The following is a 17979-nucleotide window of genomic DNA, read 5'->3' on the forward strand; positions in this document are numbered from 1 at the left end:
CAAGTCTGCACAGGGTTTTCCTCTCACATCTCAAAAGATGCAGAGTTTGACTCTAATTTAGCTCTGCATAAGTGTGATTTGAAGACTGTTTACAAATAGGCCCTGCAATGGAATGACACTCTCCCTACGGTCAATGTCTGCCTTGAGCCCAGAGCCGCATGGAGAAGGATCCCCACCAGCTGGAGACACAATACAGTCATAAAGGATTTTAAACACTTCAATAGAAAATGATAAGTCTTATTTCTGTTTTAACATATAGGTTCTCTGATATAGCTTAACAACTTTTAAAGAAAGCATTAAAAGCAATGTGAAAAATTAATTTAATCCATAAAATTCTCTGTGGAAATGTCTTTAAACTCAAACTACTATGATTTTAAAATAAATGGATGCACATGCTTTGGGATAATAATTTTACTGATTGACACCTACAGAAGCCATCCATTAAACTGTTTCCCAACATGCTTAATCCAGACTCAAGGTTGTGGTGACTAGAAGCCTATCCTTACAGCACAAAGTAAGAACCAACCCTGGATGGAACTCCAGTCCATCACAGGGCACACATACTGTATGCACACATGCACACATATGTTGATGGACACTAATTCACAGTACTTGCAGAAGTCCTGACATAGAATTAATTCAAGTCAAGTCAAGTTGGGGAGCATTCACTGGTACAGTGCATTGCCACACCCACCACACGATGAAACAGCTCGGGATCCCGGTTGGCAACCCCCCAAGCAGACATGCGGTCCAGTCCCACTCTCCGGAAATGACCCTCTTACCTGTTACAGCCAGGTGTTATGTGGGCAACCCCTTGGCCTGATCCAGCCACTCGGGTCCCCAATAGCAAGGATCCTACGAGCTGGATCACCCTCGGAATCGCACCACATGGCCGTAGTGCCGTAACTGTCGCACCCTCACAATACAGGTAATGTGCCTCATTCGAGACTCTATGAGCAACCGCTCATTCGACACAAAGTCAAACCAACAGTACCCAAAGATTTTCCAGAGAGACACAGTACCAAAGGAGTCCAGTCTTCGTCTCAGGTCACTGATTGCGTCCATGTGTCGGAACCATATAGCAGGACAGGAAGCACCAGGACTCTAAAGACTTGGACCTTCGTCCTTTTGCATACATATCGGGAGCACCACACACCCCTTTCCAGCGACCTCAAGACCCCCCCATGCTCTCGCAATCCATCTACTGACTTCATAGGAAGAGTCACCAGAGACGTGAATGTCACTTGACAAGGTCAACACTCTCTCTGCAGACAGACACACTGCCAATAGCTGTGCTCAAGAGGTCATTAAAGGTCTGGATCTTGGTTTTTATCCAGGACACTCGCAAGCCCAGACACTCAGACTCCTCGCTCAGTCTCTCGAGAGCCCTGATCAGAGCCTCCATTGACACTGTGAATTAAACAGGTTAGAAAATTTATGCATGACATAACATTCAGGTGTGTTCGAGAGCTGTGCAGGCACTGTAGTCTTCAATGGACTGGTTCAGTAGGTAGATTCTAGAACTTTCTCAGTCCCTTTCAGGATAGTGGGGTCCAAAAACTATCTAAATAGGCAAAAGGCTTAAAGTAGCCCTGGGTAGGACTCCATCACAAGTCCATCACAAGGACCACTCTTAGTCACACATGCGCATAAAAAACACATTATATTCACATTCAGTGACATTTTTCTAGTGCCAATTAACCTAACCTAAGTAAATAAATACAAATTTTGTAATTAATTCCTTCTGTGTTTGAGCATGTCTGGCCGTAGTAATTTTCATGAAATGAGACTTACAGAGCTATTCAGTTATGACAATGTTAGAGAATACCAAAATTGAAAGGCAGACATTATTATATCGAGTGACCATTATGGATATCAGGTGAATGTGGCACTTTGATGGTGTATTATAGGGTGACCAGATTTTTTAAGTCCCATTCTGGGACACTTGTGTAGCATGTGTGCTCACTCATAAAACTCATGCTCATTTGTTTAATGCCTGCTTTATCTCATTATCATCGGAGAGGAATCAGGGCACAGGGGAAAAAACAAACAGTTTCACAAATGAACACATGGGATTCAGTGCCTGAAGCGGAAACAAATAAATGCCAGTGCTCTGTTTTTGTTTGTTTCCCCTGTGAGGTTTTGAGAGGCTTGATCAATTAATAAGAGACAGAAGAGTGGGTTGTTCCCGGGTTTACTATAGTGGTGGAGCTCAGTGGACCGGTGACAATTCATAGCCAGCTTTTCGAGGACTGGCAGTAGACAATAATTGAATTAATATGCTTGACATGTCTGCCTTTTTCAGGACTGGCACAAAATGTCTACAGGCCACTGCCAGTCCATGGGAAATACTAACTTAAAGCATTTGGAAGAGTGAAATACTTGTGCACTGGTTCCCCTCAAGTTGTGGCAGAGTCAGTAACCTAAAGATATTCATACTTGTTGTGGTCCATTCAATCAGTGCATTCATATTCTCCTAGTCAATAGGTGACTGTTTTTGGCCAATGTTGCATACCCAACAATGTCACAGCAGAGGAAGTTAGACTTTCCTGAGTTGCGCCAGTTATTACTGAATTTAAGAGGAAAAAAAGGAGAAGGTGGAATAAACAAAATCAGTAAAGGAAGGCCAAGTAAAATCTCATGAGTATGGGACCTTCATGATGAACAGATGCACTTCAAATATTTTTGCATGTCTGTCTTTGCATTTTGGCAACCTGTTGCACCATATTCATCCTTTCATTCATAATTCTGGCTCTGATGTAACCAGCCTCTCACTCAAATTCACCATTTTATGCATGCTGCACCTGCATTGCCACATAGTTAAGAAAAATTTCTGCATGTGGCAAAAACCCAGTGCACGTGGGGGTGTGTGGGAGATGTTTGAAGTCATTTTCTCCATACAGCCCATATGCCTCATTCGTGTCAACTATAAGCTAGACTTTACCCGGCCTTTATTTTCTACCTGTACACACAGTCTGCTGATGTTTCAGTAAGTTGTATTGAGAATCTGTTCACCATGATTAGTAGCTATCAATGGTGAAAAAGAGGAAAACATGCAAAATATTCACCTTGGTGTAACTGCTGTCAAGGTAAAATTGAAACAGTAAACTAATCTATAGATGAAGTCTCCTGCGGTGGGCTGCCCAGGGTTTGTTTCCTGCCTTGCGCCCTGTGTTGGCTGGGATTGGCTCCAGCAGACCCCCGTGACCCTGCAGTTAGGATATAACGGGTTGGATAATGGATGGATGGATAAAGTCTCATAGAATGTCTCTGTTTTAAGATAGATGAGTTTCCAGAATCACCCAAGCTTTTCAATGTGGGATTTTAAAATTTCAATACCTTATACAGAGCCACCTGTTGGAGATATGTCAAAGAAAATCAAACTGTCACGACAAATTGCCTTGAAGAACAAGTGTGCTACATTTCAACAAAATTGGTCCCCTTTCATATGGACAGATGGACATAGGTGTTTTACATGTTATATGCAAAGGCACCTAAAAAATAAATACAGTACAATTAAAGGGAAACTACCTAATTCTTGCATAGTGTATGATAAGCCATTACACTACATGTAGACAAGGCAAAAAATATATATACTGTAACTATGTTTGTATAGATCATTAGAATTTAATATGGATGGCCATTTACACAATCCCTCAATTATGTTTAGGATACTGGCAAAGATAAGAAAAGGATACTGAATCAAATTTAATGCAAAACCATACCACTTATATTATTTTATACTACACATGTACTGTATAATTAAGAACAGGATTTTAAAATGTTAAAAGATGTGCATTTCACCAAGTAGTTTGCAAGACTGAGAACTCCAGTTGAGTTCTAATTAACAGTTGATCAGGTTGGTTCAATGGCAGAGTTAATGATTGTCACTGACAGCTGTATTAGTATACACTTTTTGATTAAATCTTTTTCATTTTACATATGCATAATATCAATGCATTTTTCTTGTAATATAAACCGCAGATGCACTTTAGAGTTACTGAAAACTATAGTGATTCCTTATAATAATAATAAAAAAAAATCTATGTTGTGCTCTGAAACTGAATGGACAGAATTGCAAATGTACATTAAACTGCTTACTAGAATAGAATATACATATACTGTATAATTACAATTATAACATGAAGCAGTTAATTTTGAAATTGAATCATGATGAGCAAAAAAAAAAAAAGAGAAAAAACAAAACAATAACAAAAGCAACATTTTAGTGTGCTGTTTGTGCTAATACCAAGGAGATTAGATCCCCAGGCAGCATATTCCAGTATATATACATATTTATATATCCTTTCCTAACCATGAATGCATTATCAGGTTTTCACTTTTGTAAAGATGAAATGTATCTTCCATTATTTTCTATTTTTGCTATTGGAGTTTTCAGCAGCTTCACTTGAGCCCACATGCAATATCAAAGAACAATTTGAAATGCAAGGCTTGTATAAAAAGGGAGATATTATAATAGGAGGAATTTTTGAAGTAAGTTTTAAAGCAATTTTACCAGATTTATCCTTTCATTCTAAACCGGAGAGATGGAAGTGTGAAAGGTAAGTGTAATAATCTATCTATCTATCTATCTATCTATCTATCTATCTATCTATCTATCTATCTATCTATCTATCTATCTATCTATCTATCTATCTATCTATCTATCTACCTTGTTTAAGACAGGAAAGTCTACTTTCCATTTTTCAAAAGTGTTAACCAAGTATTATTTACAAGATCCTAGGTCTACTTCCTTAATTAGTCACTTTGAAAATATTCTCACATGTTCTGCATTGCTTTTGTTTTTCATGAGTCAGTCATGTTTCCTCCCATACCTAAAACTTGTGTTGTAGGTTAGGTTAATTGGCAAGTAAACTGGGAGAGTGTACAACACAATGGAGTGACATTGTGACCCCTAGCACACTGTCTTGGAAAAACAGATTCAGAAAGTGGATGGATTGATAAAATGATTAAGAATATGTCATTGAAAAGATTGCAGTTTAAAATGGTAATTATAATTGTCCTTTCTGTTGCTGTTTTGCAGAAAATCACTTAGGCAAAAGGTTACGCCATTTAAATGTTTTTCTTTCTATGACAAATTTAAGAATATCAATTTTAATTTTGCTTTTTCATAAAAACGTAATTCTGAGAGAAAAGTTCATTAGTAAGGCAGAAGTAAAATTTACTTGGAAATTTTAAGTTATATCAGTTATTCTGCAGAAAAGTTTTCACCTCCTTTATGCAAAAGCACATCAATTTAAATTTATTGTAATGAAATATTTGCCATTAATATGATTTCATTTCTCATTAATAAATTTGTCTATATATGGGGAGTTTAATGATCTTTAATTTTATATATATATAGAATATTTTATGAATCCGTATATTGTATTCTGTATATGTACAATATGTTTTATATCCATCTTTCAACTTACTGTATTTTCCATATCTGTTATTTCCATTAAAGACTTGGAGAAAACTAGATCCTATTTTTGTGGAATTGGATATACAGTAGTCCTAAAAGGTTTTGAAAGAGCTAGTCTTATTGTAAGACAGATAGATAGATAGATAGATAGATAGATAGATAGATAGATAGATAGATAGATAGATAGATAGATAGATAGATAGATAGATAGATACTTTATTAATCCCAAGGGGAAATTCACAAATATCGAGACAATTTAGAGTGGCTTGTAAACCTAACCTGTGACAGACTGAGTTGCCCTCTCTGGGTTGTTTCCTGCCTTAGGGGTAGTGCTGCCAGGATAGGCTACAATAGTACACAACCATTAACTAGATAGAACATGTTGTGGATGAAACAATACGGATATCATTCAGACTCCATATAGATAGTAATCAGGCTTAAAAACTAACCTAATATCACTAATAGGTGAGGCAACAACATTTAGCTTTTCACAACCAATTCTGACTTACCTGTTTGCAATAGTACTATAATATAAATACTATAAGAATATGTATGTGGTTTGTTATAAACCTGTTTTATAGAATATGTAGCATTTAAATTACATACAAATGCAGAATCAATTAAAAACTGATATTTAGCAAGTGTTCAATGAAATACATTAGTTTAGAAGTTCATGCAGTGCCACAACATAATCCTTTGAATATGGGGCCATTGAGAACCACAGCATATTCTGGCAGCACTGGACAGAAAACTGGAATGAGAAGAGTCCACTGCAAAGAACATTCACATTCTCACTAGCACACTCAGGCCAATCAGCCAAATCAGACAAATGTATAGATGTCAGTTACCCCAGTCTGCATGTGCTTTGAATATTGGAAGAAGTCAGATTATCTGGAGGAAATCTTGTTGCACATAGGGACAGAATACACATCCATATAGACAGCACCTAGAAGAGAATTTGAAAGCGGCATGGTGACACAGTGGTAGTGCTGCTGCCTTGCAGTAAGGAGACTGGGGTTTGCATCCTGCATCCACCCTGCATGGAGTTTACATGCTCTCCCTGTGTCTACATGGGTTTACTCCCAAAGACTTGTAGGATAGGTGGATTGGAGATTCCAAATTGGTCCTTTTGTGTGGTTGGTGTATTTGTGTGTTCGCACTGTGAAGGACTGGCGACCTTTCCATGACTTTTTCTTGTCTTGCATCCTATGCTAGCTGGGATAGGCTCCAACACTCTCTCGTGACCCTGTTCAAGACTAAGTGGGCTAGAAAATGAATGATGACTTTAGAGCTTAAAGGTAGTAATGCTAACTATTTAATAATTACGCCCACTTATTTTGAAGCTTTGAACAAAAATAGAACAATAAATAGATTTATTCTTAAAAAGATTTTAAAATACAGTATATGCAATTTTTCTTTCTCATTTTGTTGTTCCTTAGTCTAGATTTCTCTACATTTCAGTGGGCACTGACAGTGGTTTTAGCTATTGAAGAAATTAACAGAGACCAGTCATTACTTCCTAACATCACACTGGGCTACAGGCTCTATGACAATTGTATGAAACTCCAGGTTGCTCTCAGAGCAGCAGTTACACTGATTGCAGGTCTTGAAAACACTGTTACAGATTACAACTGTAAAGGACTTCCTCCTGTTGTTGCCATGATAGGAGATCCACTTTCTTCTCATTCAATTGCTATTTCGAGGGTGTTGGGTCTTTTTCGCATCCCTATGGTAATGTATGCATTTTTTCATTTTCTAAAATTGTCTTTGTGTGTAAGGAATACAAAGTGCATAATAGCAGATAGGGACAGTCACCTTGACCTGATGCATGTTTTTAAACATAAACATTGTTGTAAGTCAACTAGAAGGCAATTCATCTTTCAAAAGATGAAGTGGCACAATGCAGGAAAATCCCCAGAATTTGATTCTTTGCCATCAATGAGAATGTGTCAAAATCTAATATTTTATGACTTGTAGATGATAAAATATGTGAAATATTTAAAGTTTCCCTATAACTAAATAAAAATAATGGTGTTTATAACTGCTTAAAATGTGCACAATTATTTAATGTCGGTAACAGGTTTACAGTTGTTTGTATGGAAAAAGACATGCAGGTTATGATTGTTACAATAGCTTTACTAACTCAAAAGAATGTCACAATGGCACAGTGAACTTAGGTGCAATCTTGTAAGTGCTCAGATTGCCAGCCTTGAATATTTACAAATTCTTTTAGTCTACTTGCTAATAACCATAATAATAATAAGAAGAAGACAAATAATACAAATAAATAATACAATAATGAATAAACAAATAATAATACAAGAATAAACTCTGTAACCCCTCGTGTATTTATTTATATATACACTCACCAACCACTTTATTAGGTATAGGTACACCTTCATAGTACCAGGTTGGACCCTGCCCTTTTGCCTTCAGGACTGCTGTAATTCTTCATGGCACAGATTCAACAAGGCCCTGGAAACATTCCTCAGGGATTTTGGTCCACATTTAGATGATAGAATCTCGCAGTTTCTGTAGATTTGTTGGCTACACATCCATAATACAAATCTCCCATTCCACCACATCCCAAAGGTGCTCTATTGAATTGAGATCTGGTAACTGTAGAGGTAATTTGAGTACACTGAATTCATTGTAATGTTCAAGAAACCAGTTTGAGATGATTTGAGTTTTGTGACATTGCGCATTAATCTGCTGGAAGTAGCCATCAGAAGATGGGTACATTGGAGTAATAAAGGGATAGACATAGTCAGCAACAGTACTCAGGTAAGCTGTGGCATTTAAATGATGCTCAGTTGGTACTAAGGGGCCCAAAGTGTTTCAAGAAACTATCCCACACACCATTATGGCACCACCAACAGCTTGAGCCATTGATACAAGACAGGATAGACCTATGCTTTCATGTTGTTGACGTCAAATTCTGATCCTGCCATCTGAATGTTGCAGTAGAAATTGAGACTCTTCAGACTAGACAAAGTTTTTCCAATTTTCTATTGTCCAAATTTGGTGAGTCCATGAGAATTGTAGAGCGAGTTATCAGCTCTTAGCTGACAAGAGTGGCACCTGGTGTTGTCTCCTGCTTCTGTAGTCCATCTGCTTCAAGGTTTGATGTGTTGTGTATTCAGAGATGCTCTCCTGCATACCTCAGTTGTAACAAGTGGTTATTTGAGTTACTGCTGCCTTTCTATCAGCTTGAACCAGTCTGGCCATTCTCATCTGACCACTGACATCAACAAGGTATTTTAACGCTCAATGGATATCTTCCCTTTTTCAAACAATTGTCTGTAAATTGAAATGAAAATGAAAATCCCACTAGATGAGCAGTTTCCGAAATACTCAGACCATCCTGTCTGGCACCAACAACCATGCCATGTTTAAAGTTAATTAAATCAACTTTCTTCAGCATACTGATGCTCAGATTGAACTTCAGTTGGTGGTTTTGAGCTGATGCCATATGATTGGCCAGTTAGATACTTTTGTTGAACAAGTGAATAATTGAACAAGTGTAATAGTAAAGTGTCTGGTGAGTGTATAACACACATACATTCTACACACCCACACATACACCTACATATATATATATATATATATATATATATATATATATATATATATATATATATATATATATATATATATATATATGCAGTACATACTGTAAAATACAAAGAGTACACGACATGTGTTTCATCCTTATTGGGGCTCATCAGGTGAAAGCTCTGATGTTGCGCCATATATAAGCTGACTGACTGAAGGTGAATGGCTTCCCTGCAGTGAGAGCCTTTATGTGTTGGCAGTGTCACAGGAAACTGGTATGTGAGATCCACTATGAGGTAACAACTCTACTGCTTGAATTACTGCATATGGTAAGAATGGATTGCTATTCTTTAGTTATATGTTTATTATTTCCCTTATAGATAAGTTACTATGCTACATGTTCCTGTTTAAGCAACAAAAGGGAGTTTCCCTCATTTTTCAGAACTGTACCCAGTGATGCTTTTCAAGTTAAAGCCTTAGTTCAAATTATCAAACATTACGGGTGGACCTGGGTAGGTGTTGTAGCATCTGATGATGACTATGGGCAGTATGCTGTTAAAAGCTTTCATGAAGAAATGAGCACATTTGGCTGTGTTGCTTTTAGTGAAACGCTCCCTATTGTTAATGCCAGAGGAAAAATTCTTCAAATTGTCAACACAATTAAACAGTCAACTGCAAAGATCATAGTTATTTTTTCCACAAGACAAGATGCTACTGCCCTAATACAAGAAACTGTTCATCAGAATATAACTGGCAGACAATGGATTGCAAGTGAAGCTTGGAGTACATCAACATTTTTAGCCACAAAGGAAAATTTTGCATCATTTGGGGGGACAATTGGCACAGCTATTCGCAGAGGTGAAATTCCAGGGATGAAAAATTTTCTTCTAAAAATTCGTCCTGATTTTGCTCCAAGTAATAATTTACTTTTAAAATTTTGGGAAACAATGTTCGAATGCAAATTTGTGGACAACATAACCAATCTGAACAATTCGTACCTGCCTGACAGCAAACAATGTACAGGACTGGAAGACCTCAACAGCAAGCAGACTTCTTACACAGATGTCACTGAATCCAGGGCTTCATACAATATTTATAAAGCGGTGTATGCCTTGGCACATGCCCTTAATAATTTAGCATCCTGTGAAAATGGAAAAGGCCCTTTCGAAAATAGCAGCTGTGCAAGTGTTACCCACTTTCAGCCTTGGCAGGTAAAAATATTATTTAATTGGGGCTATTTTTAAAAAAAAACTTTTGTGTGCTTGACTGGACAGAGCTGAATTTTCTATTTAAGTATTATTCTTTAATTTTCATGCTGACTAGTAACACAACAAAGTAATGCTGTTGTTTAAAAATATGTCCAAGGAAGAACAAGTAGTTTCTAGTTATGCACACCATGTTTGGAGCCAGCACCCATTACACAAGTCTGTAGTATCATTACAATTCTGATTACAACTGTTTCTTTCGAATAGTTCTATAATGAATTGATTTTATTTTAGAATCAGAGTTATAATTGAGAAGTAACAACATTAGGTCACAACTATTTACTGTGTGTGATTCAATGTATACAGCCTTATTGTTTATGAAACTTCAGCTTAGGGCAAGGGAAAAGAACATTTCTCTTTCATATTAGTCTTGTACATTATTGTTCAAGCAAAACATTTCCAGATAATTAATACATTTAATAATATGGCAACCTAACCTACTATAACATGCTTACTGTAAGAACTGCAAAACATCTTGCATTTTCTAGATCATGTTCTCTTTTGCTCTTTCTCACTCTGTGTATTCCTTATGCAAGCTGATGCATTATTTGAAGACTGTCAATTTCACCAGCCATTTGGGAGAGAGAGTGGCTTTTGATGAAAATGGAGATGCCCTTGCAATCTATGACATCGTAAACTGGCAAATGGGAAGTGATGGGAATGTGGAAATTAAAACCGTTGGCATTTATGATAAAGCTGCTGGCACCTCACAAGAGGTTTTCCTTAAGGAGGATATCATTTTTTGGAATTTTCCTTCTGGAACAGTAAGGAAAGTTTACTTATAATGTGTCTTGAATTAACATATCAATAAAGACAAATGGCTACTGGACAGAAACTGATATAAATTTTCATTTAAAATGTTCTTATATTTTTACTACCCTATAAAACAATGTGTTAGATTCCCAACCAAGCTCAGCCTCTGTCTGTTTGGAGTTTGCATGATCGCTCTGTGGATATTCCTCAAGTACTCTTGTTTACCACAACAGCCAAAGACATGCACATTAGGGTGACTGCTGCCTCTAAACATTTAAAGTATGTATGAGTGTAGGAGTGCACTGTTTATTCCAACCTTCTGCTTTAATGCTGATGTGATGACCTCTGTGCCCTCGCAAGCCTGTAATGGTGTTAGTGGATTCAAAAAATGAATGAAGGGTTTTGTGTTATTTTAGTATTTATTAACTTTTTTATTTAAATATTTGTCTCATGCCTTAATCCATGGTGCCTCACGAAACTGGTATTCTTTATTTAATTTTTTGTTTTCTTAATAATGGGCAGGTTAAGTGTCTTACACATGGTGAGTCATTGAAGAAAGGGATTAATTGTTATACTTGTTTAAATTGCAATGCCTTAGCCACTACACCAGATTGCCTGCCTGGGTGTTGCTGTTTCTTTTTTCATATGAGTACTGTCACAGGAGGCTGGGGGTCAGACCCAGCCGGGATGCCTGGAAGGACTGGGAGGTGGTTTATACATCCCCCTGGCCACGAGGGGGCAACCACCCTGGATGTTGAGGGGACCACAGGAAAGGAGCAAGGAGGCTCAAGCCCACTGGGGCCCGTGGCCACCGCCAGGGGGCGTCGTAAAGCCTGGGAGATTGACACTTCCGCCACACCCGGGAAGGTGGAGGACGGACCTTCCAGGAATGCCCAGAGTGCTTCCAGGTGCAAGGGCAGCACTTCCGCCACACCAGGAAGTGCTGCCGGAAGAATATCATCAAGCACCTGGAGCACATCCGGGTGGAAATAAAAGGGGCCACCTACCTACAATCAGGGAGTTAGAGTCGGGAGCGGGAGCAGGACAAAGCTCCCGGGAGGAGAGGAAAGGCGGCCCACAGAGCTGGAGATAGAAGCCCGTGGATAGGGGTGATTGGTGCGGGAGCACTGTGTGTTGTGTGGACTTTATTAGCTGTAATAAACGTGTGTTTGATAAAGTACTGCTGTCAGTCTGACGGTGTTCGGACCCGTTCTCACAATACTTATATTATAAGGTACATCAGGAAATTGTTTTAAGTACTGCAGTTTAGGAAAGAACATACAAGTGTCCCAGTTTAGAGGTCATTGAGTTAAACTTTTCTTTGCTTACCTTTTTCTCTGTGTTAAAATATTTAAATAAATAACTAGCATGCTAAATTTTTTTCCACTTTTTGACAACTAATTTAGAAACTATTTATTTTATTAATCAGTTTATTTTCAGTTAATTGCTGATGGATAACAATGGATAAAAAATATGTACATAATTGTCATGTAATCCTCAGTTTCCAGAGTCCATTTGCAGCAAAAGCTGTCAGCCTGGCACTAGAAAAGCAACTAGGAAAGGAGAGCCAATCTGCTGTTTTGATTGTATACCTTGTGCAGATGGAGAAATTAGCAGTCATATAGGTGAGTATTCTTTATTTTTTGCTCTTTCTATATAAATAGAAAATACATCTCTAGTATTGCATATATGGCGTTCTTAGGTATTTGTCAAGTTTTCTTTACAACATTAATGTCAAGCCCCTCCCTTTATAAATCTATATGTATTATATATGAACTTTTTATCTGTATGGTGGCGCAGTGGTAGCACTGCTGCCTCACAGTAAACAGACCAGGGTTCACGTCCCAGGACCCACCTGCATGGAGTTTGCATGCTGTCCCCATGTCTACATGGGTTTCCTGCAGGTGCTTTGGTTTCCTCCCACAGTCCAAAGACATGCGGGTTAAGTGGATTGGCGATACTAAATTGGATCTTGGGTGTAATTGTGGTGTAAATGTGTGTGTGGGTTCACCTTGCAATGGGTTGACACCCTGTCCTGGGTTTGTTCCTGCCCTGCACCCAATACTAGGTGGGTTAGATTCCAGTAAGCTCTGCAACATTGTTCCGGACTAAGCAGGACTTTTTATCTTGTATCAAAAGAGGTGAAATGGATGATAAAAAATATGTATGCATGAAATCATCCGAGCTACTGAACCAAGTTGGCCAGCTTGTTTTCCAAGCTCTAAACAAAGACTTTCTTTCCCCTTTTCTATTCTCATTTTACACACATCTTACAGTTAGTTGTATAGTGTCAGAGATTTTTTTTACAGTATCCTAGACCATTAGGCAATGATGTCTTTTGTAACACTGACATTTTGCTCTTTAACACAATAGTTCTCTAACTCATTCCTGGGAGGCATCTGTTGCAGCACATTTTAATTGTAATTACTGCTTTAAATCAACTCCCTTTCTAATTAAACATACTTGTTTTCACTCAGTCAAGTATCCCCCACAGAGTTTCTTCATTTTATTACGCCTTTTCAAAGCATGACACTAGTCTTACTGTTTTATATTGTTAAGATTTTGCTCTCTCTCACATTTATTTTGGCAGTTTTTCCTGATTTAAGCCATTACTTGCCAATCAACACTTAAGTAGGCAATACTCTTTAAGCATTCATTGTTGTTTGCACCAGTGTTTCAATACATCATTGTGTCTTCCTAAAAACATAATTAGAGCAGAAAAATGCTAGCTAATTTAACTAAAGACATATACAGTAGATTCAGAAAATATTCAGACCCTTTCACTTTTTGCACACTTTATTTGTGTTGTAGATGTAACTTTAAATGACTAAATGAGTCTTTTTTACCCATCAATCAATGATCCATAATAACATAGTGAAAGCGTGTTTTCAGAAAGGTTTACAAATTCTTTAAAAATCTGTCACAATCCCTCCTAATCCATTAACAGCTGTGTTTGGTGTACTTCCAGACCGGCTTAAAGTGGAGAAGGACAAACAAACTGTAATTGCCTTTACCTCACTATTAGCACATAGACTTATCTTGCTCAACTGGAAGAATCCTAGCTCACCTTTTTTAAGTCAGTGGGTAACTGATGTTCTATACTATTTGAGATTGGAAAAATCAAATTCTCACTTAGAGGATGTGTACAAAACATTTTCAAAACCTGGCAGGATCTAATCAATAATATTTTAGAATAAGCATTCAAATTGGGGAAGCAGGTTCTCTCCCTTCTTTCTTATTGTATTTATTTTTATTCATGTATTAATTTATCTATTTACTTATTTATACTAGTTTAAAGTTTTACTTTGCTTTTCCTTGCTCTCTTTCTTGTGGGTGGGGGTTGATTTGTTATTGTTAAACTTGACTGGCTTGTATGGAATGTTATTTGATTTTAATAAAATCAATAAAATGCAAAAAATTTAAAAAAAAATAGAAAACTCAAATTTCTCATGAATGTAAATACTCAAGCACTTAATTCGGTATGTTGTGGAAGCCCCTTTGGAAGCAAATACAACTTTGAGTCTTCTTAGGTAAATCTCCACAAGCTATGCTCACCTGGATTTGGGCAGTTTATTCCATTCTTCTTGGCAGATCTTCTCAAGCTCCATCAGTTGGGAATGGTAGCATCTGTAAACTGCCATCTTCAGGACTCTCCACAGATGTTCTGTGGAGTTTAAGTCTGGGCTTTTCCAGGGCCACTCAAGGACAGTCAGGAATTTGTCCCAAAGCCACTCCAGCATTGTCTTGTGTATATGCTTCAGGTCATAGTTGTCCTGAGAGGTGAAACCATCACACCAGGCTGAGGTTGCATGGCAGTCTGGAGTATGTTTTCTTTAAGGACCTCTCTGTATTTGGCTGCATTCATCCTTCATCAATTATGACCAGTTTCCCTGTTCCTGCTGCTCATATGCACCCCGTCAGCATAATATTGCCTCCACCATGTTTAACTGTAAGGATGGCATGTCGTCAGCAGTGTCTGGTTGAAGCTCTGGCCAAAGAATTCATTTTTTGTCTTCTTAGACCAGAGAATATTTCTCATCATGCTCACAAATTCATTTAAATTGTCATACAGTTTTTTACCTGAGTGGTTTCCGTCCAGCTACTCTACCATAAAAACCTGATTCATCGACTGCTGCTGGTATGGTTGTCCTTCTGACAGGTTTTCCAGTCTCATGAACTTCTGAAGCTCTGCTAGATTTACCACTGGGTTTTTGGTCCCTCCCTGTTTATTCAGATTGGCAGGACAGCCAACTCTAGGAAGTGTCCTGGAGATTACAAACATTTTCCATTTCAAAATTAGTAAGATTCCTGTGTTCTTGGGATCATTGAGAGCATTAAAAATGGTTTTATACCCTTGACATGATCCATGCTTCTCCACAATTTTATTGTGCAGGTCTACAGAGACTTCCTTGGACATTATTGTTTGGGTTTTGTCCGGACATGTAGTGTGAATTGTGGGACTTTAGATACACAGATTCTAAGCACAGATTCTTAGATACACAGATTCTGGTTCTCAGTTATATCCATTCAATTAGGTTTGCCACAGATGGACTCCAACCAGGTTCTACACAAATTTCAAGGATAATTAAAGCAAACAGGAAGCGCCTGACCACAACATGTTTTCACTTGTGTTATTGAGGGTAGAATGATATGCAAAAAGTGAAGGGTCTGAATACTTCCTGAATCCACTGTATGTAAGCACGGATTGTGAAATTGGATGGAATCAAAAACTTGCAGACACAAGAAAATCTGGAATGTAATAAAGAAACTGCTACTTGAGCTTCAATTTAATCTCATCAGGTGTTTTATTTTCTTCTTTTAGATTCCAATGAGTGTGTCAAGTGTCCATCAGATTTCTGGTCAAACAGTGAAAAAACACAATGCGCAGTGAAAGAAATTGAATTTCTTTCGTATGAAGACGTAATGGGAATTACTTTAACAACAACAGCATTGTTTGGAAGTTGTTTATCGCTTAGCGTTTTAGGAGTTTTTTTACTCTATCGAAATACTCCTGTGGTAAAAGCCAACAATTCAGAGCTCAGCTTCCTTTTACTGATAGCACTAAACCTCTGTTTCCTTTGTTCTCTCTGCTTTATTGGGCAACCTTCCCAGCTGACCTGTGGGCTGAGGCATGTGCTGTTTGGCATTAGTTTTGCTTTGTGTATTTCTTGTATTTTGGTAAAGACATTAGTTGTGATAATGGTGTTTAAAGCCACTTTGCCAGGTAATAACACAATGAAATGGTTTGGTGCAGCTCAACAGAGAGGCACGGTTTTCATTTTTACATGTATACAGTCCTTGATATGCATAATATGGTTAACCACAGCACCCCCTGTCCCAGCAAAAAATACCAACTATCAGAATACAAAATTATTTTGGAGTGCAATGTTGGTTCTTTAATGGGCTTTGGCTTCCTGCTGGGATACATTGGTATTTTAGCTTGTGTATGTTTTGTCTTAGCCTTCCTAGCACGAAATCTGCCAGACAATTTTAATGAAGCCAAGTTCATCACATTCAGCATGCTTATCTTCTGTGCTGTCTGGATAACTTTTATACCTGCTTATATCAGCTCCCCAGGAAAGTACACTGTAGCTGTGGAAATATTTGCTATTTTGGCATCTAGCTTTGGTGTTCTCATTGCGATATTTGCACCAAAATGTTATATTATTTTGTTTAAACCAGAAGAAAATACAAAAAAAGCACTGATGGGCCGAGCTGTTACTAACAAGTGAACTTTTATTTTATACCATACTAATTCCTGACAAACCTTACTAAATAATATCTATTTTTATATATTTTGGTGCAGCATTAAGTTCATAATATAATGATAATAATTATAATTTAACTGCATTGTATTAATAAAATATACAATAAAGTGAACTATATTGTCTTAGATTATTGAAAATAATCATGGGATTAATCATAACTTTGGATACAGCAATTTCATCTTGTTCTGTACTGTATATAATAAGACCTATTATGTAATGACCTCTTATTTCAAATTCCCTCATTCTGTCACAATCAAAGACAAGAAAACAAAGCTTATCTTCACACAGGTTTATCTTCCATCTTTGCTCTGTATCCAGTACACTATATAGTAAAGACACATAGGCAGACTTCTGTATATATGTGTGTATATACAGTCACAGCTTGGTCACGCAGTGGTTAGCATTGCCACCTCATATCCCCAGCTTCCTGGCTTTGGATATAAGCCCCTACACTATCTGTGTCAAGTTTGTTCTCGCTGTGCTGACATATAATTTTTCCATATTGTCCATTTTTCTCCAACATTCCCTAGATATACATGCTTGGTTAAATGTCAATTGGCCATTTAGCTGAATGCATAGGTCTTTCAGCTTAGACAGTTACCCTGCCCAGAGTTGGTTTCTGCCTCAAGCATAATACTGGTGGGATAGAAGCCAGTTCTTCATTACCATGAATTTGATAAAAGAGTTGGAGAATGGGTGAATGAATATTTATTTATATAGAGTTTCCGACACCTTATGGTTCCATTTCTTGGGAGCTGGAAAATGCTGAGGACCAATTAGATAATTAGTGAATAACCATTAATTAGTTTATATAATATTGTTTCAATTACTGTACAAGGTTATTCAGTGGGCAATGTTCAGTAACTTTACACTAAACTGTATAAACCTATTATTAAAATGACATCTTTGTTTACAAAGAAGATAATGCCTTTAATTACTCTAGTGACTGTTGCCTGAATGAAGGAAACCTGGTGTTTATTGTCTCATTATTCATTCATTCATATATTTAGTCAAAGACAGTTAATTTCTGAATGATATACTTCATATGATTCAGCACTCATTAACCTGGCAAAGATGATTAGCAAATTGTTAAAGAGTCAAAAGGTAAATATAAGAAATGGAGAACCTTCTGTATAACTGTATGCAAATTATTTTTTAATAGTGAGCTTGTGACTCAAGGGTGAAAGAGGTGTTTATCTATGTTTATATGCAC

The 17979-nt window shown here is 37.4% G+C and overlaps 1 protein-coding gene across 1 annotated transcript; it reads left to right on the forward strand.

Annotated features, from left to right (window-relative positions):
* The first annotated feature begins 4360 nt into the window (after window positions 1-4360).
* LOC114645371 (extracellular calcium-sensing receptor-like) lies at window positions 4361-16799 on the forward strand. The gene is given in 7 exon segments (XM_028793231.2): window positions 4361-4562; window positions 6865-7156; window positions 9361-10191; window positions 10782-11009; window positions 12500-12623; window positions 15821-16360; window positions 16363-16799. Coding segments are annotated over 7 exon segments (2502 nt in total). The 5' UTR covers window positions 4361-4443; the 3' UTR covers window positions 16731-16799.
* The last annotated feature ends 1180 nt before the right edge of the window (window positions 16800-17979 follow it).

This window comes from Erpetoichthys calabaricus, chromosome 2 (assembly GCF_900747795.2).
Source record: "Erpetoichthys calabaricus chromosome 2, fErpCal1.3, whole genome shotgun sequence".
Classification (NCBI taxonomy): domain Eukaryota; kingdom Metazoa; phylum Chordata; class Cladistia; order Polypteriformes; family Polypteridae; genus Erpetoichthys; species Erpetoichthys calabaricus.